The 26,781-nt window shown below is 36.0% G+C and overlaps 2 protein-coding genes and 2 long non-coding RNA genes across 4 annotated transcripts in view; 1 reads left to right on the forward strand and 3 right to left on the reverse strand.

Annotated features, from left to right (window-relative positions):
* Positions 1 to 26,781, reverse strand: part of LOC113669106 (uncharacterized) — a 388,759-nt gene that overhangs the window by 354,027 nt on the left and 7,951 nt on the right. The gene's annotated exons all lie outside the window — the stretch shown is intronic.
* On the reverse strand, positions 6,046 to 7,145 carry LOC149039306 (uncharacterized). The gene is made up of 3 exons (XR_016180546.1): positions 7,069 to 7,145; positions 6,393 to 6,442; positions 6,046 to 6,257 (listed from the first exon to the last, which is right to left on the reverse strand). It is a non-coding gene; the product is annotated as an uncharacterized LOC149039306 (long non-coding RNA).
* LOC149039307 (uncharacterized) lies at positions 6,884 to 9,614 on the forward strand. Its single transcript, XR_016180544.1, has 3 exons — positions 6,884 to 6,994; positions 7,309 to 8,831; positions 9,512 to 9,614. It is a non-coding gene; the product is annotated as an uncharacterized LOC149039307 (long non-coding RNA).
* Positions 17,060 to 25,967, reverse strand: LOC149039308 (uncharacterized). The gene is made up of 6 exons (XM_089185228.1): positions 25,241 to 25,967; positions 24,032 to 24,106; positions 23,571 to 23,645; positions 23,154 to 23,234; positions 19,458 to 19,589; positions 17,060 to 18,459 (listed from the first exon to the last, which is right to left on the reverse strand). Exons 2-6 carry the CDS (start codon positions 24,036 to 24,038, stop codon positions 17,324 to 17,326), a joined length of 1,431 nt encoding a protein of 476 aa, XP_089041354.1. The 5' UTR covers positions 24,039 to 24,106; positions 25,241 to 25,967; the 3' UTR covers positions 17,060 to 17,323.

Consider the following 26,781-nt stretch of genomic DNA (forward strand, 5'->3'; position numbering starts at 1 on the left):
ATTTTTAAAAACACCCAACATGCAAAAACTAGAAAAAAATTTTCTTTCATGGTCTCTCCAATAAAAGTCTTGCCAATTAACCTTTGATTAATGGATGCAATCCAATAAATTAAAGAAAGATAAATACAACCCTATAGAGAGGAAATATCGAGCCAGATGTCTTAGTAGGAAAGATAACAGGCTACTGGGAAGAGATGTTTGAGAAGAATAAAACATCAAATGAAATGTCTTGCAGACAAATTACTTCCTGCATCAGCATGATTTACACACTGTAGTCAGTGTCAGTTCCATCAATCTTGATCAAAAACTGCACCCATCCCCTTATGACATGTATCCTACCATACTTCATGTTGAAAGACTGATGGATTTCATCCAAACCCTTAACAAATATTTTATGATAGGACCAGGCCTTGTTACGTTCGTTCTACCAACCTCTCAGAGTATCTTTCTCAAAGAACATTTTGCATGCATTGTACTCTTCTTTGTCTATTGTTGTCTCCAGTCTCAGCTCAGCCAGGTTCAGTTCCGTCAAGATCTCTTCAGTTACAAAACAATTCTGAACCACTTCACCAAGACGACCAGATGAGTAATCCGTCCACAATTCCTCCAAGATCATTAGAGATTCACACCTCACTGTTATCACCAAACTTCCTTCAGAGACACCAATAATGGTGACCTTCATTTCTTTTGCAAACTCCTTAAACCAATTCCACTCTTCAATGGACTGTGGCTTTGTGGAGTGGAAAGAATTTGTAATAATTGACAAAAAGGTTTTCTCTTTAAGGGCCTTGAGATCTTCTGTCTGTGGATCAGACACTTCCAGATGCTGATGCCCTAGGCTGCTGAACCTTTTGGCATCTGACAGACTCTGTTGCCAACATGCCAGTCTGCATATTCTGTTCTTCAGGTTTCAAGTCGTCCACATCAACCTTAATATTCAACTCAACACCTGTTAAATTAAACATTCAAATTTAATCCTAGTGTAACAAGGTTTTTTCACCTCTTACCTATTAGCGTTTCCTCTCCATTAACACACATTGTAAATCTCTCCATTACTCATGGTATCGTTCCGGATGATTTGAAAATTGCTCGTGTCATACCTATTTTTAAATCAGGTGACAAAGCTCTCTTCAGCAACTACAGACCTATTTCTGTTCTACCGTGCTTTTCAAAGTTTTTGGAACGAATAATTTACAACCGTATTATGAATTATCTCAATGACTCCGATGTCTTATGTGATAATCAATATGGCTTTAGAAAAAATCGCTCTCCTAGCCTTGCGCTTATCGATTTGTGTGACAAAATTTCTTCTGCATTTGATAGAAAAGAACATGCCATTGGAGTATTCCTAGATCTTTCGAAAGCATTCGATACGGTAAATCACGACATTCTTTTTGAAAAACTCAATCATTATGGGATCCGTGGTCTGGCACTAGAATGGGTCAAAAGTTATCTTTCTGAGAGGACACAATTTGTCGAATTTAATAACGTTAGATCTGCCCCACAGGGGATTCCCTGTGGGGTGCCTCAAGGTTCTATTCTTGGTCCCTTATTTTTTATCCTGTATGTTAATGATTTGAACAATGCTTCCCTGCTTGATGCAATCTTGTTTGCTGATGATACAAACTTATTTATCTCCCATAATGACCCTGTTTACCTAATTAACACATTAAATAGAGAATTAAACAAATTGTCAACCTGGTTTGCAGCAAACCGGCTCTCCTTGAATTTAGCCAAGACTAATTTTATGGTATTCAAGCCTTGGCAAAAGAAGCAATCCTTTGAATTTCAAGTTTTCATAAATGAGCAGCCTATTCTTCGTGTTTCTGAGACCATGTTTTTGGGTGTTTTATTAGATGACAATTTGACCTGGAAATCGCATATATCCTTAACAGCAAATAAATTATCCAAATCTATAGGTATTATTCATAAATCTAGGTTTTTTCTCTCTACTCACTCCCTTCGTACTTTATACAATTCTATGATCCTTCCATATTTGTATTATTGCAATTTAGCTTGGGCTGGTACCTATAAGTCAAACCTTCAAAGAATTGTAACCTTACAGAAACGTGCGTTAAGAACAGTAAGCAATTCTACATACATTGCCCATACTGGCCCTATTTTAAAGGAACTTAAACTCTTAAAATTTCATGATATCCATTCGTTTCAATTAGGTACTTTTATGTTTTCATTCGAGAACTCTACACTCCCTTCCAAATTCAATAACTTTTTTTTACTGAATAGTCAAATCCACAATTATAATACTAGGAATGCTCAGTCCTTCCGTTTGCCACTGTGCAGAACGAACACCAGGAAGTTTTCAATTTACTTTCAAGGTCCAAACTTTTATAATTCGTTAAATTCTGACATAACTAGTTCTCCCTCCTCCGCTTTTTTAAAAGAAAGCTTAAGGAATTTCTTCTCTCTAAGTATTAGCTTCTGTAAGGCAGTAATTCTTAACTAACTTACTTAATATGTGTGTGCGTGTGTGTGTGTGTGTACGTGTGCGCGGTCAAAGTTAATTACCATAAGTCCATATTGTAATTCTAATATAAGATTAGTTATTTTAAGTGAGAAAACCTGACTTGTTATAAGCCTCGTGGTTTCTTTCAGGTTTTCTCGCCATTTATTTTCTGTCATCAATTTTCTTCATTTTTTTTTTCCATGTGTAAATGTCGTATATGGCAAATAAATATTGTATTGTATTGTATTGTATTTAATTATTACTATGCAAGAACATTATATTGAGGCAACAGCAATCACACAGAGAGCTTGTTACCAATGAATAGATTACCACATATTGTATATATATTGCTTCAGTTTCAATTTCTTTAATTTCCATTTTTATCTCATTCCATGGTAGAATCAAAATTCATTTTCAGTTTCAAACATGACAATATCTAAACAGACTTAGCTAAGGTGAAACATGGGCATGTCTAGCATGCAAGAGTTATTTTTTTGGCTGGGTGAGTGGAGGTGGGACACTTACCAAATGTTTTCATTTATGTAACAGAAAAGGGCATAACTTTTGAAGAAACAAAAATATTGCATTACTTCACCTTAAGAGAAAGAAAATAAAACCTAATTTAACTGAACTCTATCATCTAAATACTTTTATATAATAAGCTCAGTTATGCATGCATTCTAATTGGTTCTCACTTATGATCTATAGGAGGACACACATATAGATGACGTCATCATTTAAACTTTTTTTTAATTCTTTATTATATAAAACAAATAGATTCCAAGTTGCCGTGTGTCTGTTCAGTAATAGATCACAGAGGACATCAAAATGTGGTAAGAACATCAATGACACAATCGGCTGCGCCTTGTGTGCCACTTCATTGTTCTTACCACATTTTGATGTCATCTGTGATCTATTACTGAACAGACGCATGGCAACTTGGAATCTATTTGTTAACTTAGCAAAAATAAAATGCATCAGTGCCACACCTAATGTTGTCTCCTTCACAGCCAATTAGTTTAGTCTCGTCACACAACACCCTCTATTCCCCATTTAAGAGTGAGCACATCGCGTGATGAGACCAAATAATGGTTGCAAAAGAGACCACACTTACTGTCATTTCTCTCACAGAGAGAAAATCAGTTAGATGTCCCAAAAATAGAATTCCACCTAATTTTACTTCAAAAAGAAAACTGAAACTCTTTTCTACTCCTAATAAAACCTAACCAAAGATTTATTACAATCTGGAAAGAGTGAAGATACAACAACCAAGAGAAAAGGATAATATTTCAAAGAGGGCTCCTTGATTGGTTGTTGCCTATCTGGACTTTGACCTATGTGTGTGAAATTCATGATAAAATGTTTGTTTACAAGGAATTGACATGCCACACAGGAGAATTGCATGGAAAGTTCACTATCAATTGCATCTAGATCCATGTAAATTTTTTTCAGTGGAGATGAACAACATGGTTAGAATGCATGATAAAATGGAGTTAAAATTGTACTTCAAATCCACTTGAACCACTTGTGCAAAATAAACTTGCGCCAAAAGACTTGTGCGAAAAGTCTTGTGCAAAAAGTCTTTTGTGCGAAATGTCCTGTATTGTTTAGTACGAATACAGGACATTTTGCACAAGTATTTAGAAACAACTTCTAACCTGTAAATTGAAAATTAAACACAGAACATGAGAGCTTTGTTGTTATTTCAAATTTAACTAAAACTTCTGCATTCCTGATGCAAGGTGAGAAAACTTACCAAATACAAGATTGCGCATCTTTTTAACAAGGAGACCACAAGGCTCCTCCCAGCTGAACTGCTGCAAATAGTTTCCACGAAGAATCTTAGCCTCTGCAAGTCGTACATTCCTTTTTTTGTTACGCACATCCTTTATTGCTCTGGCCCAGTCTGCAGGATCCTCTGAATCCACTATACACTGTGACCCAATGGGCACCTCCCTTAAGGCTTCTGCAATTCCTGAGTTACCACTGACAAGTACTGGAAGACCAGCGGATATGGCTTCAAGAGCACTTAACCCGAATCCCTCAGTTTTTGAGGGCAATATTGCAATATCCACTGCAGAGAATAAGTTTGCTAATGTTTTCCTGTTTTCATCAAGGCTACTGATAATTAGCTGACTGCGACCAATACCGCACTGAAGTAACTTTTCTGCTAATACATCTTCTTGTCCTCTCTGTTTGGAAGCAAACTTGAGTTGGTAAGATTTATCCTTTAGGTTAACAATAGCTTTCGCTGCAATGTCATACCCTTTAACATCAAAATCTTCATTATTACCACTCTCAGTTACCAAGACACAAAATGTTCTTCTTTCCTCGCTTGCTTGCTGCACATCTGAAAATTCAGTGAAAATGCTTGGTGTCAGGTTACAAACATCTCTTTTACTGAGTTGGTGCTTATATACTTCAGTTAGCTTGGATCCAATTGTTACAACTTGATCAGCCATTTCACATAGTTCTATTTCTGTTTTCTGCATTTGTTGACCTTCAGAAATGCTTTTGTACATGCCAATTTCTTCAGGGGCAGTATGGACAATTTGAATCCATTTACAATGACTGTAATGTGGATTTTTCTTTATGAGTGGAATTAGCCGACCAAGAGCTACTCCATGCCCTAGAACACAATCTATAACATGGCCATCAGGTACAGAGGCTAGCCAAAGAACTGGTTTTAAGCCAGGCAGTTTAACTGCTTCAATGAGTTTAACATTGTAGCTATCAGCATCTTTCTTGTCCTCTTCACTGCACTGAGGTAAAAAGACACTGACTTCCACATTGGGATGTTTAGCCATCTGTATTGCTAGCTCTCTGTTGATGGTTGTCAAGTCTCCATTGCTTGAAGCTTTCCATTCAGTACTCAAAAGGGTTACTCTCAGTTTTCTTTCCCCAGTGTCATCCTGTAAACACAAGATTCTTGTGATTTAGGAAATTCAATTAAGAGTTATAGAAATAATAAAACTCACTTATGAATTTTTTTTTTGAAAGGCACTTAATTCTTAATTTTCAATTCATCTAGTAACTTCACAAACTCAATAAACTTATAAAAAAAGCTGTACAAAATTTCCATGAGACAGTAAAGAAGAATTGTTGATGAATTTTAAATTCATTTAGTAACTTCACAAATTCAATAAACTTATAAACAAAAGTTGTACAAAATTTCCATGAGACAGTAAAGAAGAATTGTTGATGAATTTTAAATTCATTTAGTAACTTCACAAATTCAATAAACTTATAAACAAAAGTTGTACAAAATTTCCATGAGACAGTAAAGAAGAATTGTTGATGAATTTTAAATTCATTTAGTAACTTCACAAACTCAACAAACTTACAAGCAAAAGTTGCACAAAATTTCCATGAGACAGTAAAGAACAATTGTTGTGGATATCAGAGTTAGTGTGATACAACTGTGTAATCTTATACTCTAAGGAGTGACCTGCATCTGTAACTTTTTTATATCACACAGAAAATGTTATACACAAGTTTTTTCTCTTCAGATATTCAGCCTTTGGTTTTGCATGACAAGGCAAACTTTAAATCATCCAACTCTAACCAACTTATATGATCATTTATTACCTAAAAAAATGTGAAACATGAGACCTAGAACATATTTTTTCTCAGCTTTGATCATCCAAGAAGAAAAACTTACTATAATCGTCTTTGTGGACTTTTAATCTTAAACTGATGTGAACTTATTTTACTCTCCTGTGATTTTTTTTCCACATTGATCTCCTGCTCGCTAAATACCAGTAATACCGCTATATAATCATAAGTTTCATATCTGCAAGAATGTAATTTGCTCCTGAAGTGAGAGAGTTGGCAGGGATGCACTGATAAAAGTGAAGTTTCTATAAATGAAATTACACCAGAGTGAACGAAACAACTTGGCTGCAGCGGCAGTTGTTTGATATCCTACCTTTAATTGTCCCGACATCACAAGAACATTTAATGTTCCACAGGAAGTTACTAAAATAAAAATTAAAAAAACGAATTACTCTCATTACTTACTCACAAAATATATCTTAAATTACTAACTGTAGATTACCGTTATTAAATGACAACTAGAAATTACTGCTGCTGGCATATCGTGGTACAGAGTAATCAAATCGCCTTTAATAAAGTTTTCAGGTAACAACGCAGAGAGGAGGTACTTCAGTACTTAAGAGAGGTTATTTTTAAAAGTGCTAAAAATTTGACAAATTGTTTAGCGCTTACATGCAGGATTTGAATAAATTATTCTACATGCGATTCCTGTTATTAATTTGAAAAAAGAACATATCATAGTTTTCTCGTGAATACCAGTTATCAATATGTAATCAAAAGAATTTTGTCATGAAATCTGGAATAATGAGGCACTCCTAAATTTTGTTAGGCTACCACAAAATTTTTTGCGAGGGACATCCGGGAAGACCTTAGCCTTAAAGAGCAAGACAGTGTCACTCGATTTGTAATTATGATTCAGTTCATTACTCGTCTTAGAAACGACGTTTGAGAATAGACGTGATGAGTTGCTTTCAGGTATTTACCAAAATTTTTCATTTCAGTTAGGATTCTAAGCATCATGCATCAAAACTTAACATGAGTTGGCTTACCAAGTCTTTGTTGATATGTTACTGAAGTGAAGGTCCTGTATCTACTCCCTTCAGTGTCAGTCTGGAGCTACAGTTCGCTGATGATCTGAAATCACTTCATAGGAGCTGAAGCTATAACTTATAGAAAAATAAACTGGTGAAACACCTAGCTAAACATTTTAGTATTAGCAGTATTTCACGTCGATTATCACTTCGGTTTAATGAATTATTTTAATTGGTTCATTTACTATCACGTGACAGCATTGCGAGCAAGAAAGACCCTCCCTCTGGTCCGGTTATAAGATGTGACTATTACACCACCCTGCTTGTTTTGTAACCTGTAACGTAAGGTACGCTGCTGTTGGTTGAATACAGGCTCGTTTATCAAAGTGGGTTAGGTAGGAGATCAGTAGAAGGATTCTTGTGGCTGGAAGAAGAGGATATTTTGGCCGCAAGCTGGGGAACGAGCTTGTGGCCAACATATCTGTGGGAGCAGTGGTTGTATTGTTTGACATCTTGTGGCCGTTGGATGAGGTTGCATACGAGCAAATGGAGTGTTTACGGCCACGGGTAGACTTAACCGGGAAATTATATAATTTTCCCTGGATTATTTTACCAAAACAACTACATTCGGATCTTTCCTTTGTTCTACGCACAGACGAAAATATTAGATTTTACTATGGGGAAAATACATGGAAGTTATTTCAATTTGCTGTGTCAGACACCCGGTAGAGGGAAGTGTTTTCTTAAAATTGGACACCCGACATTCTAGAATTCTTACATAATTTCCACTTTTCATGCAAAGGATAATGCGATATCCTGGGTTAAAGTTAATCTTTTTTAATATAATGATAACTTTAACTCTTATTTTATGTCATAAGATTCATATGTATGTTTAGGGGGATAGAACAAGTAAAGAAGATGTTAGAAAGATATTTACCAGTCATCAGATTGATGTGGTTTTTCATAGTGCATCATATGAAATGTCTGGAAGAGAGCAAGTTAGTATGTTGTACTTACTGAGTGAATGGTAGGGCCTGATAAAAACATTTGACTCTAGTTTGTGGATTCAAAAATGTACAGCATTCTGATTCTGTGCTTGTTCCAAATTTCATGACTGAGAGTGTTAAATTGAATGAATGTTTCCATTCTGGGCCACCCTTACTCAGTTAAAACTGATTTGTTTTAGACTGAAATCCAGTCCAATCAATGTACCAATGCTACTTTATGCTCTCTGCTCCAGAAACTGGAATAATTAAGTGGCTACATGATGGTTCATGTAGCCTAACACATTTCAATTGCAAAATTACTTTAGTATATAATCCCTTAGGTATCTGTGCATGTGTTATTTGTAATCAAGCAAGCGGGCAAGCAACAAAAGTTATTTGTAGCTTCTAAGAAAGTTGTATTTTCCATTCCACCCAGACCATTGACAATTTTGTTTGTTTCTTTATTTCATCTGTGTTTGTGATATTTTGTTTGTAATATGTTATAGTCTGGTGTGTTATTTACGTATGATATATACATTAAATATACTGTCTGGTCCCAAAACAAGCCTCTGACTGTTGTGGTGTTTAATTGTTTAGTAAAAGCTGTTTTTGTTTGTTGATCTCTTGTTCAATCTCCAGTAGAGGACTGTTGTTTGTGGAAGTAAATGAATCAGCTACTTTTTTTTCACAACCCAAGTGGAAGTTGTATTCTGATCATTTGCCTCTGACAATGAATTCCACTTGCATTGTCTAGACACCATCCGGTCAGTTTGCTGAAGACTATCCTCTGCAGAGGTAGACATTGAGTATTTTGTCAATAAAATTCTGTAACAGTTTATTATTCACAATTTTTTTGTCATAATATTGTAGTTTTTGACATTGATGCTTTTCGAACCTTCCGTGTTAGCAAAGCTGTGTGTCTAACAAATGTTTTAATGTGGGATTGGTTTTTTTTAACTGAAGGCAACATCTTTTACCTAAAATTATAATTTTACCTCAAGTATTAGATTCCAGCTGTGTTTATATCCTTAATTGATGAATATGCAATTTTACTCATTAGAAACACAGTAGAATTTGAAATAACATGTCTAGTTAATTAAGCTTGAACCAATCAGCAGGGATTTTTTTATTTTACTCAGTTTGGATGTGGATCATTTTTTACCCATTTTGGTGAATGAATTAAAAAAACAGTTAACTTTGATGGCCGCAGCCAGCCAGTGTTTGTTAATGTAAGCAAGAAATTGATAGAGTTTATTGACTGTGATATTTCTGTGAAACTCAGAAAATTGCATGTAAACACCACAAATATTCATATATCATCCTATTTGACCTCTCAAAAGCTTTTGATAGCATTCAACATCAAAAGCTGCTTCTTAAACTCTCCAAAGTAGGAGTATCACCTTCAACTGTTAATTGGTTCAAGAGCTATCTATCAGGGCACTCTCAATTTTTCCGAATTGATTCCACTCTTTCAGACCCCCCTGCTAATAACACATGGAGTCCCACAAGGCACAATCATTTCACCATTGCTTTTCTGCATCTACCTCAATGATCTGCCCTCAGCTTCTAGTACATACATACATACATATACTTTATTTAAGCTCGAAATTCAGTGTAGCTGTAGAGCTAATATCTTCGAGAAAAAAAAAAAGCTAAAATGAAATAAAAATATGCTATCTTACAATTTCAATATTATTTATAAACTATATACAACTAAAAGCTAAGAGAGAAAACTAAGAGGTAAACATAACTTGTAGATCTACTGTGGAAAAGCTTCATATCTGAGGATCTCCTGCTTGAATTCTAGAAAATTTCTGTAAGTGTCTGGGGGAGAGTTCCAAAATATTTTGCTAGCTAAGTATGAAAAAGAGTGCAGACCATATGTCGTTGTTTTTGGGTTGGGAAGGGACATGATATGATTTCCGCGCAAATTGTAAGATGAAGACTGAACCGTGAACATATCTTTTAAATAACCTGGATAATTCGTAAAGAATAGACTCTTATATACTCTTGTACTTGCAGCCTGGAGTCATATGTGGACAACTTCCAAGTATTACTGTCATTCCTACGGGCAGAAGTTGATTCGGCTATTGAGAAGCTTGAACAAGACCTGCTCAATGTGGTCTGATGGTGCCATGCAAACAACTTACCGATAAATCCAAGTAAGACCAAGCTCCTCTATATTGGAACTAGTCAGTGGATGAGTAGGATACCAGGAGTTCCCTAAGTGTCCTTCATTGGTTGGATACTACAACCAGCTACTTCAGCCAAGGACCTGTAGTCATTCTGGGCCCCCACTTAACTTACGATCACCACATCACACGTGTGGTCTCGTCCTGCTTTTCTAAACTATATCAGATAAATTGGGTAAAGAAGAACTTTAACAAAGAAACTTTAAAATTACCTAATAGCATCAGTCTTTAGTAAAATGTTATGTTGTTCCACTGTGTGGTCAAACACATCAGCTGGAAATATCAGTAACCTACAGTCAGTCCAAAACTTTGCCAGCAAGATAGATTACGAACTCTAAGAAATTTGACCATGTAACTCCTTTGCTTCACCAATTGAACTGGCTACCTGTGTGACGAACGTTCAGCAAGCGAACTGAACTGAAATGAACTGAACTGTTTTGTTTTGTGTGATTATTTACTATCGTTTAAATTCTATTATCGTTTCATTGTTCATTCTTTTAATCATTTATCAGAGCGTATTTGATCATGTTATTAGCCGCCTATCATGTTTAAAGCCTGTTGCTTACATAATCTCTGTAGTATCACATATCGGAGTGTCGGAGTAAGTTATCGGAGTATATCCATCTAGAGTTTTCTATCGGAGTTATTGGAGTTTTCGGAGTAACTGGGTCACTTTCCCACGGAGTTTCCTTTACCCTTTTTACGCAGGATCAAACTTTTCACCGCATTGTAACACGTTGTACTCAATAAAAACTGGAATGAGACGGATGTGTATATGTGGTTGACACTCAACGTAATCCCAACACTTGGGTACGCGACAACCTGTAAAGCAACTACTACTGTATAAGGACACGGTAACGACATACAAATGTCGGAATGACCTCACTCCACAATACCAGAGTGATAAGTTCATTGAGTGCTCTCGTATTCATGCTCATTACACGCACAAAGGGACTCACTTCAGATACCAATTTGTAAAACTGCCTCAGGCCAAAGTACTTTTACCTATAAAGCAACTAGCTTATGGAACAGTTTGGACAATGACTCTGAGAATTGTACCTCCTTGAAATCTTTTAGGATTGCCATGAGGAAGTACCTCCACACAGTATATTAGCATGAACCTTTAGAGCTTGTTTAGTTATAAATAATTACTATGTTAATTTTTATTATTATTATTAATATTATTATTATATATCTTTATACAATTGTAAATATATTTTGGGAAACCTTTCAAGGAACATCCATAAAAGGTTAATTTAATTCAATATATTTTTGTGTGTCACAAAAAATCCCAATGAGGTGTCAGGAAACAAAAATTAAATTCCAAAAAACAATTATGGTTATTAGTTTTTGATTTTGAGGGTTACTTGTATGAGCAAATTTGAAAGTGGTTGGCAGGTGCAGAACTGACTTGATAGGATCTAATTAAATTGGTTCTCAGTAACAATAATGATTGTGGCTTGCATTGGGAGATAAGAAATCCCAGGGCAACATGCTTCACTAAAAATTTTTAATGAGGTAGAATATTCACCACATAAATTGATATTTCTTTTTTATTTGCACTGTCACTAACAAAATTTATGGTTCCTTTAATTACTATTTTTTTAGAACAATGACAGTAGTAACATTATCAATATCACAGCCTTACTTCAACACAACATCTGAGTATTCTCCATTCAGGGGACACCCTGGGACCGGGGCAAGTGTTCCCTAAATAAAGTTTAAGGTTTGTCAATGATTAACCCCCCCAAAAAAAGCATTGTCTGAATTCTCATCAAGAATTGTCATCAAGTCTAAGTCATCAAACCATGTGCCATATTAGAGAGGTCATATTGTGAAAGCTGTCGTCATTGTGGTTAGGGTATACTTAATCTTTGGGGTCAGTCACATTTTGAGTGGTCAAAATGGACATTACAACCAGGCTTCGGAACCCAAAAAAGTGTTCTGATCCCCCGAATAGAGGAGTCCCTTCCATAGAGGTAATGGATACAAAGATATGATTTAACATTTTCCTGAGACCAAGTTTGTGTTCCCTGAATAGGGGTCTCCCAAATAATCTAAACAATGAAAATATAATGAAGAGATCAAGTACGCAATCCAGGGGACACCCTGGGACCAGGGCAAGTGTCCCCTAAGTAAAGTTTAGGGTTTGTCCATAATTAATCCCCCTAAATCCTTCCTTTGGCAAAAAAATTTATATCATCAAACCATGTGTTAGAAAGGTCATATTGTGAAAGCTGCTGTCATTGTGATTAGTGTCCCTTCCATAGAGGTAAAGGATACAAAGATATGATAGAACATTTTTCTGAGACCAAAGTTTGTGTTCCCTGAATAGGGGTCTCCCAGATAATATAACTAACATAGTGAAATATAATGAAGAGATCAAGTATGCAATCCAATTTCCATTACTCAGGTCTGAGTATCATGCAATTTTCCTCAAGGTCTACAATTCCTTACTTCTATTTAGCACTGAGGACTTGGTGTTAAATCAACAGTATATCGCCCAGTAGATATTTTCCTTTCTTCCCACTATCTTTTTGCATGAAAAAGTATCAAACTTTTAAGGAGAAATTCCTGTTTGGTCAATTTGGGAAATGAAAGGATTGTAATTATAAGTACTCATGTGAGGAAGCATTTTAAATTAATTTTTGTCTCAATTTATGCTGGAAGTGTGAAAGCTGCAATTGGTAAGTTCATGTGATCACATTATTGTGAATATTTGTGTCAATAAATGAAGAACCTTTTTCATACTACTCAAATATTGTTAATGCGGTCATTCATGCCTGTATTCTCTGTGTGACGTGTCAGCAAATCTTTTCAGCAGAGTTTCTATCCTCCCTACTTCACTTAATGTAATGCAACTATTTGATGTATGCTGTGGTATGAGATTCTACTTGTACCAAACTTTTATTCTGGTTTTTTCTGAGATGCCTCCGGTACCATGCCATTGTTTTTGTTAGATGAAGCAGAGATGGGAGAACAAGAGTAACATATCCAATTTGATCTTAGAAGCTATTCTGATCTCTTGATGAGACCAGATTTGTTTATGTAATGTGCCAACGGTTTTTGTAGCTGAATCAATTCTTCTCTCAACTTTGGGATTTTATGAATTGATGATGATGACATGCTCAAGTATGTATCAGAATTGTTGCTTTTTGCTTTTCTCTATTAATTAATATGTCAGGTGAACAAAAGACCCTGGGAGTTAGACTAGTCAGACTAGTTAGATAGTATTAAGATTGCAAAGGAAGGCGATGGCAAATTTAACAAACAACCTTGAAATACTCTAATTTGGTACAGAAAATTGATAGGACAAAGAGTTTTGCGCAGGTATATACACAATGAAGTTAAAAATCTCCTGTTGGAATTAAATGTCGATAAAAGCTGCAGCCCTGACAACATTCATCCAAGAATCTTAAAATGTTGTAGTAACTAATTACTATCCTCGCCCCTACGCACTTTGTTTAATAATTTATTCAAAATTGGCATAATTCCGAAGGCCGGGAATATAGCTGCTTATTTGTTCATTTGTTTTTGACACAGCTCAGAGTTATTCCGCTTTATGTGAAAGGTGCCAAAATCAGAGTGGAGAGCTACAGACTTGTTTCCCTAGCTTCTGTTGTCAGTAAATTTGCGAGAAGATTAAAAGGAAGTCCAAGGCTAAGTCCAGGCAGTTGGTTTAATGGAAGAGCGTTCCTGCCTACCAAAACTTTACTTAACTCTTTCCCACGATAAAACAGATATGTGTGTTCTTGCTCGTGTTTCCTTCACTAAGGCTCTATTGCCAGCTAGATTCAGTAAAAGCTAGGATAGAAAAATTATAACAACATTTATTAAATTCAACTGCAGTCCTTGCACATATTCAATGTCCTTGGTTAATATACTTCGCAGTTTAGTGTGGTCCTTTAAAAAACATCAAATATATATTAAAAAATTATTTCTACCGAGAGTTGAGAATTATGGAACAATAACTTGCACATTATCAATTAGATTAGATTACATTCTGAGCTATTAGAGTAAATTGAAAAAGAAATTATACATAATAAGGACTACGTAATCCGTAAAACAATTTCCAATCATTAATATGTAATTTTAGAGTAATACATAAATCTGTACTCCATAAAATCATCAGCTAGAATGAAAAAAATCACGAGTTAGAGTACAAGCTTTGCACAAATGACTTACTAGGTAAAGTCCAAATAAACTCATTTGAACGCCTACATTTGGCTTCGAAAACGGACAAGGCAGAACAAAACATTCCTTTTTATCCAAGTGTATTTCGATTAAGCTAAACATTATACTCTTGGAGTCTACCACCTAAAAATTGAAAGCCTATGAAAATTGAGAAAATATGTTATTACTTTATTTGTACGTCACAAGTTCATGTAGACCTTGTAAAAGTTTTCTCTTAGAAGACAACGATATTCATTACTTAGGTTTTAAAAAAATAATTCAATATTGAGAAAAATGTTTTTTTTTCACCTTGCCACGAGCGTGGGACGAAGAAAAAATTCTGAGTCCCCACGAGGAATCGAACCTCTGACCTTTGGATTCCGCGGTCCGATGCTCTACCTCTGAGCCACAGAGACTCCACGAGAAGTATTACGAAGTTCATATGACATGCGTTCTGCATACTGCTTGGATCAGCAATATCGATAGCGTAATGTTTGTAGATAGAAATAAGAGAGATGGTTAGTTTTGAGCTCGGTAAAGACCGTGGACTCTCTGTGGCTCAGAGGTAGAGCATCAGAGCGCGGAATCCGAAGGTCTGAGGTTCCATTCCTCATGGGGACTCAGATTCTATTCTTTATCTCACGCTCGTGACCAGACGAAAAAAACATCTTTTTCTATTTCTTTACCGAGCTCAAAACTTACCATCTCTCCTATTTCTATCTACAAACATTACGCTATCGACGTTGCAGAACCTCGCAGTATGCAGGATGCGTCTTATATGAACTTCGTAGTAGACCTCACGCATTGTGGAGTCTCTGTGGCTCACTGGTAGAGCATCAGAGCGCGGAATCCGAAGGTCTAAGGTAAGATTTCTCATGTGGACTCAGAATTTTTCCTGTCCCTCGTTCGTGACAAGACGAAGAAAATATCTTTCTCTTACACACACTTTACACTTACACACTTTATTTTTCTTTTTCTTACAAAATAATTTAGATTATGTTGACCCGCAGATAGCAAATTTGCTATTCGAGGCGGGTCAATCATCAACAAACATTATTTACAATATATAAAGAAAATTAAAAACTAAATAGTTAGATATTGTTAAATTATAAAGAGAAGCATAACTGGTAAATACATCAATAGTTGTTCAATAAAGTATAGAAGCAAATAAATTAGTACTAAAAGCAATCGGATCAATTTGTTTTAATTATGCAGTCCTTAAGTTTAGAGGAGATCTTTTCAACATCAAGATAAGAATCTTCATTATCTAGTATCTGAAATAAAGAGGTTTTAATTTGTTTATTAAAGGAATGTTTTGATAACGTTTTGAATTCTTTCGGTATCTTATTCCAAATTTTGACACCAACACGCGAGAAAGCCTTTTTTTGTAGGTTAAGTCTAGAGTACTTTGTACTAAAGAGCTGCGATTTGGATGATCGAGTATTGTAGGTATGAATATGAGATGTTTTAGTAAATAGTTTCAAAATATTAATGGGAGCCCTCTGGTTGTGCACGTCAAACATAAGTTTACTTACGGCTTCATAATATAGGAACGTAACAGGCAGAATTTTTGCTTTGGCAAATAAAGGGATGGCATGCTCTCTTCGATCGGTGAAATAGATTAAGCGCAAAACTCGCTTTTGAAGAACTAAAATCTTGTTTAAATAAGCATTTGACGCATTGCCCCAGGCAAGGAGTCCATAAGTTATATAAGGTAGAATTAATGAATTGTAAATATTTACAAGGATAGTAGAGGGAACGAAGTACCTCAGCTTTGCAATCATCCCTATTGTTTTGCTTATTTTTACGATAACAGAGTCAACATGGTTTTTCCATGACAAATTTTGATCAATTAAAACGCCTAGATATTTGATATAACTTTTTTGCTCTAAACTAACTCTTCGGTTTGTCTCACAATCTAAAATACCTATTTGTGGAGAAAAATGCATTTTTTTCTGACGAGGACGAAAAATTAAGAAATTTGATTTTTTTGTATTCAATGTCAACCTATTTGTAGTTAACCAGTCATGTACGTTATTCAACTCTACATTAACCGTTTGCTCGATCGCCTTAAGATTCTTATCAGCATAAAGTATATTAGTATCATCCGCAAAGAGATAAAATTTTAGTTTATCAGAACAAAGGTGAATGTCATTTATGTAAAGTAAAAATAGAAGAGGTCCAAGGACTGATCCCTGGGGGACACCACAGGGGGAGATAAGTTTTGTTGATAAGTGCTCTCCAATCTGAATTGTTTGTGTTCTATTTTTTAAATATGATTGAAACCAGTCATTTATCAATCCACGGAAACCGTAAAAGTTCAATTTATCGAGTAATATTTCATGATTGACCGTATCAAATGCCTTTTTCAGGTCAATGAAGACACCGCATGAGAAGTGCCGTTTATCCATATTACGTAGTATATCTTCGACTATCTTTCTATCTTTCTCTATTTCTTTACCGAGCTCAAAACTTATCATTTCTCTTATTTCAATATTTTTGGCCTCTTATTACAGCTAAATCACCAGTATAACCTATTGTCTGTAGTTTAAAACTTTTTGTTACAAAAGTAACAACATTATTGCCAACAGACCCGTTATACGAAATTGCAGTTGCATTTATAGTCTATTTTTTTAACACAGAGAAATTCGTCTACCGAATAATGAACGTTGAATAATCGTTTGTGTCATGATAGCGAGTCATTTCTCAATTCTTGATCGCGATGTTTCGACTGCCTCACTGCTAATCAATTTTACTACTCCGTTCAACAAGTGATAGTGACTAGCAGGTCAGTTATCTAATTAATCACCTTGAACAATAATCTTTAAATTGTCATTCATAAAAATGGAATTTATTTCATGACAAGCGAAACGTAACAGGAGGAACCTGTCAGGGCTTTGTGCCACTGACATGTTCCTTGGTCTACTTTTTAGTTGAACGGAAAAGTCCTAGAGCTCCTTTAACTTCCCAGTCAGTACCAGTTAACATTTGAAACAAATATTTTTTTCCATCATCTGTTACATACCGATTTCCCTGAAGGTTTAAGCTCTGTAGTTTGCATTTGGTATCAGTCAAGGCCTTACACAGGTGCTTGATTCCTTCATCTCCAAATTCATTGTAACTTATGTCTAAACTTGTTAAGGTACAGAACCCGTTGGTTAAAACTTCAGACAATTCTTTTATTCCTCCATCTCCTAATCTATTAGAACGGACTTTTAACTTGGTTAAAGTACAATTACTGCTGGTCAGTGCATCACACAAGTATTTCAATCCATTCTCTCCCAACTGATTGTCACTGACGAGTAAGCCTGTTAATCTGCAGTTAACACTGGCTAGCGCGTTACACAAGTGCATTATTCCTACGTCTCCTAACCCATTTTTACTGACGTTTAAGCTGGTTAATGTACAGTTAACGCTGGTTAGCGCGTTACACAAGTGCATTATTCCTACGTCTCCTAACCTATTTTCACTGACGTTTAAGCTGGTTAACGTGCAGTTAACGCTGGTTAGCGCGTTACACAAGTGCATTATTTCTACGTCTGCTAACCTATTGTAACCGACGTTTAAGTTTGTTAATCTGCAGTTAACGCTGGTTAGCGTGGTACACAGGTGTTCTAATCCTTGACTTTGTAAATCAATGCCATACAGTGTCAAGCTGTAAAGTTCACTCTGAGTAAGCGCTGCACTCAAGTTCTTCAAACCTGCATCAGATATCTGACTCCAACAGAGGATTAATCTGGTTACTTTCCAGTCCCTGTTGGTGATCGCGTTACACAGTGTTACCAAAGCAGGGTCGTACTCTGTTGGCCACGCATTCAATATGCCTGACTTCGAACTGTATATCACTTCACTAAACACCTCCTCGTCCTCGTCCTTGTCCTCGTCCTCGTCCTCGTCCTCGTGGCATTCCCATGGTAGTTCTACGCGGGGGAACTCATCCGTAAACAGCAGCACCACTTGCCATGCAACTTCTCTGATGTGAATAGCAAGGAATGTTTTTAATTCGTCTTGATCCATTGCTTCTCGTAATTCCTCCAAGGCACGAAGTGATTGGGGTACTAAAGGATTAAAACAAAAGAAATATTAATTTTTTACTTGAAAACTACCTTTACATTGTTTTTGTCTAAAAACTGACAAACCACAGAAAATACTTAGGCAAATTGGACACAAAAATAATTTCGAGTCTCCGCGTTTCGACTTATTGTTGAATCATCCCAAGTCAAAGGAAACCAGTTGGGAAAACATGGAGACGGACAGTACCTTTTTTCTTTTTCTTTTCCAAGAAGTCTTAAAGTGTTAGCAAATCATTTACGAAGTTGTAAATCATTGTCATAAAGTTTTATTCCAATATTACCTTTCCCCCCACTAGTAATCTAAAACTCTTAGAGTCGAAAAAAGCCTGAGAGAGAAGTTGTTGTTGTTGTTGTTTTTTTCCAAATCTGGTGTTAAAGTTTCAGAACATTTTCAAGAACACAAGAGAAAAAAAATTGTTTTCACTTTGCAAACATAACAACGAAGTACTGGTGTTGATAAATTGAAAAAGACTTCTTTTTCTTGAGAATACGATCATAAAGTACTTAGGTTACACCACAAAAGCGACCAGCTTTAACATCAGAATTCTATGCACTTATGGACCGAGTAGAAGGGTTATGTCGGTCCGGCCTAATCTTACTCAGTCAATCAGATTTTTATTCCATGAACCCCGCTCTTCTCATTCTACTTTCTTCTCACGTGGACGCACGCTTGGCCCTGCAGCTTTTAATGCCCCCGCCAACGCAACCGCGCATGGCCTTCATAAAGGGGTTTATTTATAAATCTTTTTTTTTTTCTTATTAAGAACGGGCATTAGACCGCGCAGGTCATTTGATGATTATATAAAGGTACCAGGTCTACTGAGAATGAAAAAACCCCAACACAATATCACAAATCTGGGTTAAAAGAAAAATTCCTTGACCATTACACAAACCCAGCATTTCTCAATAGTCTTACCACCGAATATAGATAGCTGGACGTATGTTTCAAAGCCAATACAGCTTATTTTAACAATGTTAAGTACCTTGCTTGCGTGAAACAAGTTTGGCCGACTCATTTAATAAGTAGCTGACATAGCTCTGGAGTTCCTCGGGTAAACTGACGTCAAACTTCGCCAGTCCTGATCTAATGGTCGGATACATGGCGCTCTCTAATGCTATCATGAAGGACACAAAAAGACACAAACCATTTTAGTACTAAAGGTCACATTCTCAGTTCAGAGAAATTATTAAAATGAGGAACTACTTAAAAGACAACGCAAGAGTCAATGTTGTCATTAACTGTGAAAGATCACGGACAAGCTTGGGATCAAATTTAAATTTATCATTTAAAGATACCACCAACACGTTTTGTCGATCGTTTCCGACATGGAACATTCATGCAAAAGTTCTTTAATGCACGAGCTACACGAGGGTCTCAATGGGGTGATGGCTTGTGCGGCTAACGGTTAAAATTTTGGCCATATTAGGGCTAACTTTTTCCTGTTAGGGAGTTTAAAAGAAATATTTCTTTGGTTAACTCTTTGTAATCTAACGTTATTTTTGAGGGAAAAGAGAGTTTATCAAAAATTATCGCCCCGTGTCGTTAATTCCAGTGATCTCTAAAGTTCAGGAGCGGCGTGTGGCCTCGCACCTTGTCTCTCACGTTAAGAAGATCTTGTATCCTTTTCAACATGGTTTTCAAAAGGTCAAGTCTTGCGTTACTCGGCTTATTGAAGTATTCTATGACATTGGTCATGCACTGGACCGCGGGCTAGAATCAGACATAATTTACATGGACTTTGCCAAGGCTTTCGATTCTGTGTGCCCGGCAAAGCTCGTGTTGAAGCTAAAAACGTTTGGAATCGATGATCCCCTACTCGCCTGGTTTTACTCATACCTAACTGGAAAGCGTCAAAGAGTGGTCATAAATGGAACTTTCAGTAATTAGACTGGCGTTGGGTCAGGTGTACCCCAGGAGTCACTTCTAGGACCGATTCTCTTTTTATTATTTGTAAATGACATGCCAAATGTAATTAATAGTGCGACGCTGGCTATGTTTGCTGACGATTCTAAATGTTATAGGATCATAAATAATGATGCTGATTTTTCGAAATTGCAGCAGGATTTAGTTTCGCTTACAACTTGGTCCTTGTCAAATGAATTGTAGTTTCTGCCTACAAAGTGCAGTAATCTGCGTATATCTAGGAAGCGTATTAGTTCATATCGTAGCTATAGTATAAATGGTATAGATGTGGAGGTTGTCTCTCTGAAAAAGAATTGGGGGTAGTGCTCGTAAATGACACCTCTCGGAAGGATCATATACTCATGATAGTTGCTAAAGCAAATAGGTTACTGGGCTTTATTAGAAGGAGCTGCGCAGGAATTGTTGGCAGTGTTCCGTCGTTGCGTCTTTACTGTTCATTAGTGTGTTCGCACTTTTGCTATTGCTCTCAGTTATGGGCACCTCAGTCTGTTATCAGCAATTTATTCTTAGTTAAAAATGTGCAAAAAAGAGCCACACGCTTTATACTAAAAAGAAATAGTAGTAACTTATCTTATGAGGATCGCTTAATCAAACTGAAGTTATTGCCGCTTAATTACTGGCTTGAATATCTCGACTTAGTTTTCTTTTTTAAATGTCTTCATGGTCATATTGATCTAACTTGTTCATTTAATTACTATTTTTCCTTTGTTACGAGTCAGATGCGTCAAGCGTGCTCAGGGCTGAACTTTAAGATTAATAAAAATCATACATCAACAATTCGGGACTTCGATTTTAATAGGATAGCAAATTTGTGGAACAATACACCTAATAATGTTAGGCAGGCTGAGTCTATTGACTCTTTTAAGCGTAAACTTAAGTCGTTTTATTTCAAGAGACTTTTCAACGTGTTTGATGGCGACTACTTTCTTACCTTTAAAATAATTTGTCCTAAATGTCGCCGGGTAAATACCCTTGTTGCGTGCACTTGTTAAACAGCCTATTTAGTCTATTCATATTATTAAGTTATTTTAGGAGGGGGTTGGGTTGGAGCTTAAACCTAGTAGGGAACTCATGTCCTATTGTTTTTGTTTCGGTACTGCTTTGTACAAATCCTTAAATCAATAAATAAGTTAAGGATCTTGGAATTCACATCAAATCAAATCTATCATGGAGCCTGAAAACAAAGCAAACAGCGTGCTCCGATTTATAAGTCGAACAAAGGGCCCCAGGAATCCTAAATTGTTCTCGAAATTTTACATGAGTTTAGTACGTCCAATACTTCAGTACTGCTCTCCAGTGTGGTCTCCACACCTCAAAAAGGATTCGGCTATTTTAGAGAAAGTACGAGGCAGAACAGCTAGATATGCAATCAGAAACATTGCCCGAGATATGTCATATGAAGAGCGCTTAAAGGTCCTTAAATGGCTAACTCTACATCAGAGAAGATTATTTTCTGCGCTTACTGAGTGCTTTAAGACGGCTAACAGTCTTAACGAGCTACACCTATTTGAGTATTTTACATTTGCACATGATTTTCGACCATTAAGAACCAACCATCGCCATAAACTTAAACCATTGCCCGCAAAGCTAAACAGTTTTAAGTATTCTTTCTGTGCAAATATAGTCAATGAAGGGAATAATTTACCTAAAAAAGTTGCAGAGGCAGAAACTCCGAACATTTTCAAGAACAGAGTCAGACGCCATTTTACTAATGTTTTAGGAAATTTTTAACTATTTTACTGCAATTTTTAATTATTTTAGGAGACAAACTTGAAATAGGTAACCTCTTTTGCTTCCTTTTTACTTTTCATTAAAATTTGAATTGTGAATAAACAGTTATGTTATGTTAAGACTAACGGTTGAAATTCGTCAATTTTTACGACTAACAGCAAAATGTTTTTGCTATATTACGGTTAACAGTTAGCCCCATTGAGACCCTCCTACATGTATTACAGTTCACTGACATGCATTAGTACTACATGCACTATTGAAGCAGCAATATGGTAAAGCTAATAACCTCTGGTAGCGCGATGTGGTCATCGTAACTCTGAGGTGGCTTACACAAAGGCTCCTCAACGTTCGACACACAAACTCAATTTACAAACTTCATGTGTACACCTTGTTCTGAATTAGAGCACAATTTGACGCTTGCGGGGCCTTAACACATCAAGGTTGTAAATGGATACGATTAAAAATGGCTAAGCACTCTGATAAAATGCTAGAGTTGTATCCAAGATTCACGACAGTACCGCGCACTTGATGCACGTGTAAATCCCGAGGACTGCAAGCGCGCACCACGAAACTACACATAACATGAAACAGTACCTGTAATTTTGCATATGTACCAAAATTTGAAAGTTTCTAAGACCAGGATGAGCTTATCCTAAGAACCTAGTTATTTTTTAACACGTGCTAAAAAGAAGTTCACTTTTGCCGGGTATTTTGTTTCTTTTCTTCTACAATATTTTTTTCTAGTGCAATGTGAGGTTGTCTCCTTTCTACATGACGGCTGATTGCTGGATTGCTAGGATTTACCACTCGTGAAAACAGTCTCCATCTAAGTGCTGGGTGCCAATGTAGTAATGTAATTTATATCTTAGGCCTCTAATGAGCATTGCAATTGTTAATAATTAATGCAGAAAAAGACTGCACGTGCAGGAGTTCCGTGGAAAAAGATACTTCGATAAAGAAGTGGGAGTGTTTAATAGCATTCTACTAAAATTGTTTTTTCTCTAAATGTGCATTATTTATTCACCTTCCATCTTCACTTTCTCAAGTTCCTGGCGTAGTCTAGTTGCTGTTTCAATGATGGAAGGTGAACTACCTGAGAGAAGAACTAAACAACAAAAAGGTTTAAAGAATTTTTAAACACCATTCTTGGTTGGTAACATTATATAAGAGGAGGGGTTATATTAAATATGGAGTAAATACATATTATTCAACGCTTCAACATGTAATGAGCTGCGCAGATGTTTTGCAAGTTGCATGCAGGGCTGAGATATTTGAGAGAAAATAATAGGAACCCTTTATAACAAACTCAGAGAAAGTGTTTCACCTTTCAGCTTGTCACTTAAAAAATCAAGCCTGAAATACTAGTGTAACCATTTCCTTGCATCCCTTTCCATATTTCTTTTGCCCTGTTCAACGCAGCCAATACGCATGTTTCACTCACCTTCCTTTCTTTGTTCAAGTTGTTCTAGTTCATCTTCAAGATCAGCTGTAAAGAGTTCAGGGGGAGGCAAAGTACCTGAAAGGAAAGGTAAACAGAGAGATACACTGTATTTAGCATTCAGTGCCTTACCTCGCATAAATGGTTAAAAACAGGCATTTAACAAACACTTCACATTGTACTAGGCTCATGTGAAGAACTGAAAGTATTAGATAACTATCTCACTTAATAATTATAAAGGAAGAGGGATCAGGTTTACTAAGGAATAGTTTCCCTTGAAAATGTATAATTTGAATAAGGAGTGGAAGCATTCATCAATAGTAATAAAATCAGATAACAGGTTCTTTTAAATGAGGATTAATTTCCCTTGAAAAGTGATGATTCGATACAGGGGCGAAAGCCTTTAATAGCATTCTTGGATTTATTTCTCTCTGATAATGAATCAATAAACATTTTATATTCACCTTCCATTCTGAGCCTCTGAAGCTACAATCGCAATTCAGCTAGTTTTTTCTCAAGATTAAGGACAGGAAAACTACCTGAGAGCAAAGGTACACAGAAATATATTTGGCAGTAAGTGCCTCACCTGATATAAAAAGTTAAAGCATGATAACAATGATGCACGTTTTCCATTATATCATTGTCAAATAACCTTTCTATAAGTAATATTTCATTATCACATGCCACAGCTAATTTAATACTTCCTTTAACTGAAGTTGTGGATTAAGAGACAAAACTGAATCGAAAATATTTTCCTTAACAAAACTAAAGTACTGAATAACAGCTGAGAACATTCCATAGTATTCTTGGATGAAAGTAAGTATAGGAAATCGTATGAACGCGAGTGCATTTCGTGATTTATGGGCACGAGTGATGTTTTGAAAGTTCTCAAAATTGCACGAGCCGTAGGCGAGTGCAATTTGAGAACTTTCAAAACATCACGAGTGACCATAAATCACGAAATGCACGAGCAGGTTCATACGATTTTTTATTTATTAAATTCTCGACAAAATTACTCCAATATTTTATCGAGTTGTTCGTGCTCGTATTCTTCCATTTTTGGGTTTACTTTTCGTCGAGTCGCCCATGTTTGCCAGACATTTAACCAGGTCTGTGTAGCTTTCAACGTGTTTTTGTTTTTCGCATTTTCTTTAAGTTGCTCAACGATGTTTTGGTTTGACAAAGCTAACCGGCTGTCAGCCATTTTTGTTTATAATTTGGTGTTCAAATTTGGCGCTTCCCCGGTGTTTCCATGGCAACTTCTCCGTATTGCACTCTATAACCTCTATTGCACTCTATAACCTATTTATGCATTCATCATTGACCAATCAGAAACGCGATATTTTGTTGAGTATATAATAAGGTCAGAAAAAAGGCTAATATCTCAGATAGGGAATAATTTCTCTAAAAGTTTCTCCTGAAAAAAATAGGAATTCATTTCATGGCATTGAGCTATTTACATGACTAAAATATTTGAAAAATATAAAAGGCAAACATTTTTGACACTAGGTCATCATCACCCTGATGATGACCTGGTTTCGAGAATGTTTGGTTTTTACCTATTCAATATTTTTAGCTTATTTTTTAAACCTAAGCAAACTTTATGGACAGTTATTAGCATTCTTGTACCAGTTTCTCTCAAAAAGTGACAATATATTAATTTTTCTATTCACCTTTCATTCTCGGCATCCCAAACCCCTCAAATACTGGCTCTAGCTTTTTCGTTCTCGGCATCCTACTTTTCCGAAATACTTTCTTTAGCTTTTCCTTAAGAGAAGTGGTGGGGAGAGAATGGAGAGATTGGAGAGAATGGAGAGAACCTGGGGGCAAAGGTATACAGAGCTTTTCAAAATTCAGTGTCTGACTTTAAACATAAAAGATAACAACAGATATACTTGTGCAAACAGCAAATTATTGTCATGTTAAAGTAAAACAGTGTTAGTTCTTCATTATAACTCCACGATCATCGTTGAAAACAACTATTGTGTATTTTTAACACATGCCGACTCAATACCATCCTTAGCTAAAGTAGAGAGTGAAACAATGCCAAATTTGGATTAGTATACAGTTTACTCTCGCCCTGCGTACCCCTCACTATTACAGACACCTCGCCACTACAAACAAGAGCCAGCCCCTGGGGAAAAGCATGAAGAAACGAAATAAATTCCCTTTAAAACGGACTCTTCCTTTTACCGAAATGTAGACACTTTCAAGCCCCTCAGCACGAAGTTTCACTTGTTTTTTTCTCTTGCTATAACAGACACTTAATGCTTCATTCAAAATCCTAACTAACATACTATAAAGCGACATTATGAAAAAGGAGAAAAAAGAAACCATTCTTCAACAGGGTGTGAACATGACAATTTCCTGCTTGCGGTCAAATCTCTTTCCCGTTTGTGAGGACACGTTGAAAACTTCATTTCATATGTTAAGAAACAAAACAATTTTCTATCTCTCACACCCCGTTATTACCGTCTTGTCGCTATTTCAGACATTAGATCCCCCTGCGAGGGTGTCCATAGCAATGGGAGTCAACCCTCAGGGGTAGGGTACAAAGTGCAATTCATGGTGTTACTTTTAATAGCGACACGATAACAGGTCAAACCAACATGTGATTAACTGATTGTATATGATGTACAAAATCTATCTAAACTACATCATTGTCAGTTTTTTAAGGCATAATTTAAGATCAACACTGAAAAAACTTAGTTTATCATTATATACTATTTCACCATCCTCAGCCTCTACCATCTTAATGTTCCCTTCTAGCAAAACACAGAGTGAGGGAAACTAAATTGGGTGAAATTTCCTTTCAAAAAAATATTTTGAATGAGAACTAAATGTATTTAATAACATTCTTGTTTTAGTTTTACCAACAAAGTCAATTTAATAGATGAGTAGCACTGCAATCACCATACCCACTTCAGTAACATGTATGGAAAATGTGAAAATTGCTAGTTTGGGACAAAATCACTTCTTTAGGTCTGTTTTAAATTCACATTTACTATTACAACTGATTTATTTCAAACTATTTTATTTTTGTCACATTTGATTCAAATTTGTATTTACCCATAATCCCTTGTGGGTGTGGTCTTTTTCACAAATAATCAATTTCGAGTTCACTGACACAGTAAAAAGTAGAAATAATAACATTTTGTATTATATGGAGGCTAGTATCTCCCTAGTGAGATCAACTGGCACTCTAAAAACTGAC

Source organism: Pocillopora damicornis, chromosome 10 (assembly GCF_964200805.1).
Source record: "Pocillopora damicornis chromosome 10, jaPocDami1.2, whole genome shotgun sequence".
Lineage (NCBI taxonomy): Eukaryota > Metazoa > Cnidaria > Anthozoa > Scleractinia > Pocilloporidae > Pocillopora > Pocillopora damicornis.

Bases quoted from the DNA above. Each gene is read 5' to 3' on its own strand.
- LOC149039308 (XM_089185228.1), bottom strand. The intron at 23,235-23,570 runs GTGAGTGAAACA...TTTGTTGTTTAG, and splicing joins ACTTGAACAAAGAAAGGAAG to TTCTTCTCTCAGGTAGTTCA. The intron at 19,590-23,153 runs GTGAATAAATAA...CCTTCATGATAG, and splicing joins TGAGAAAGTGAAGATGGAAG to CATTAGAGAGCGCCATGTAT.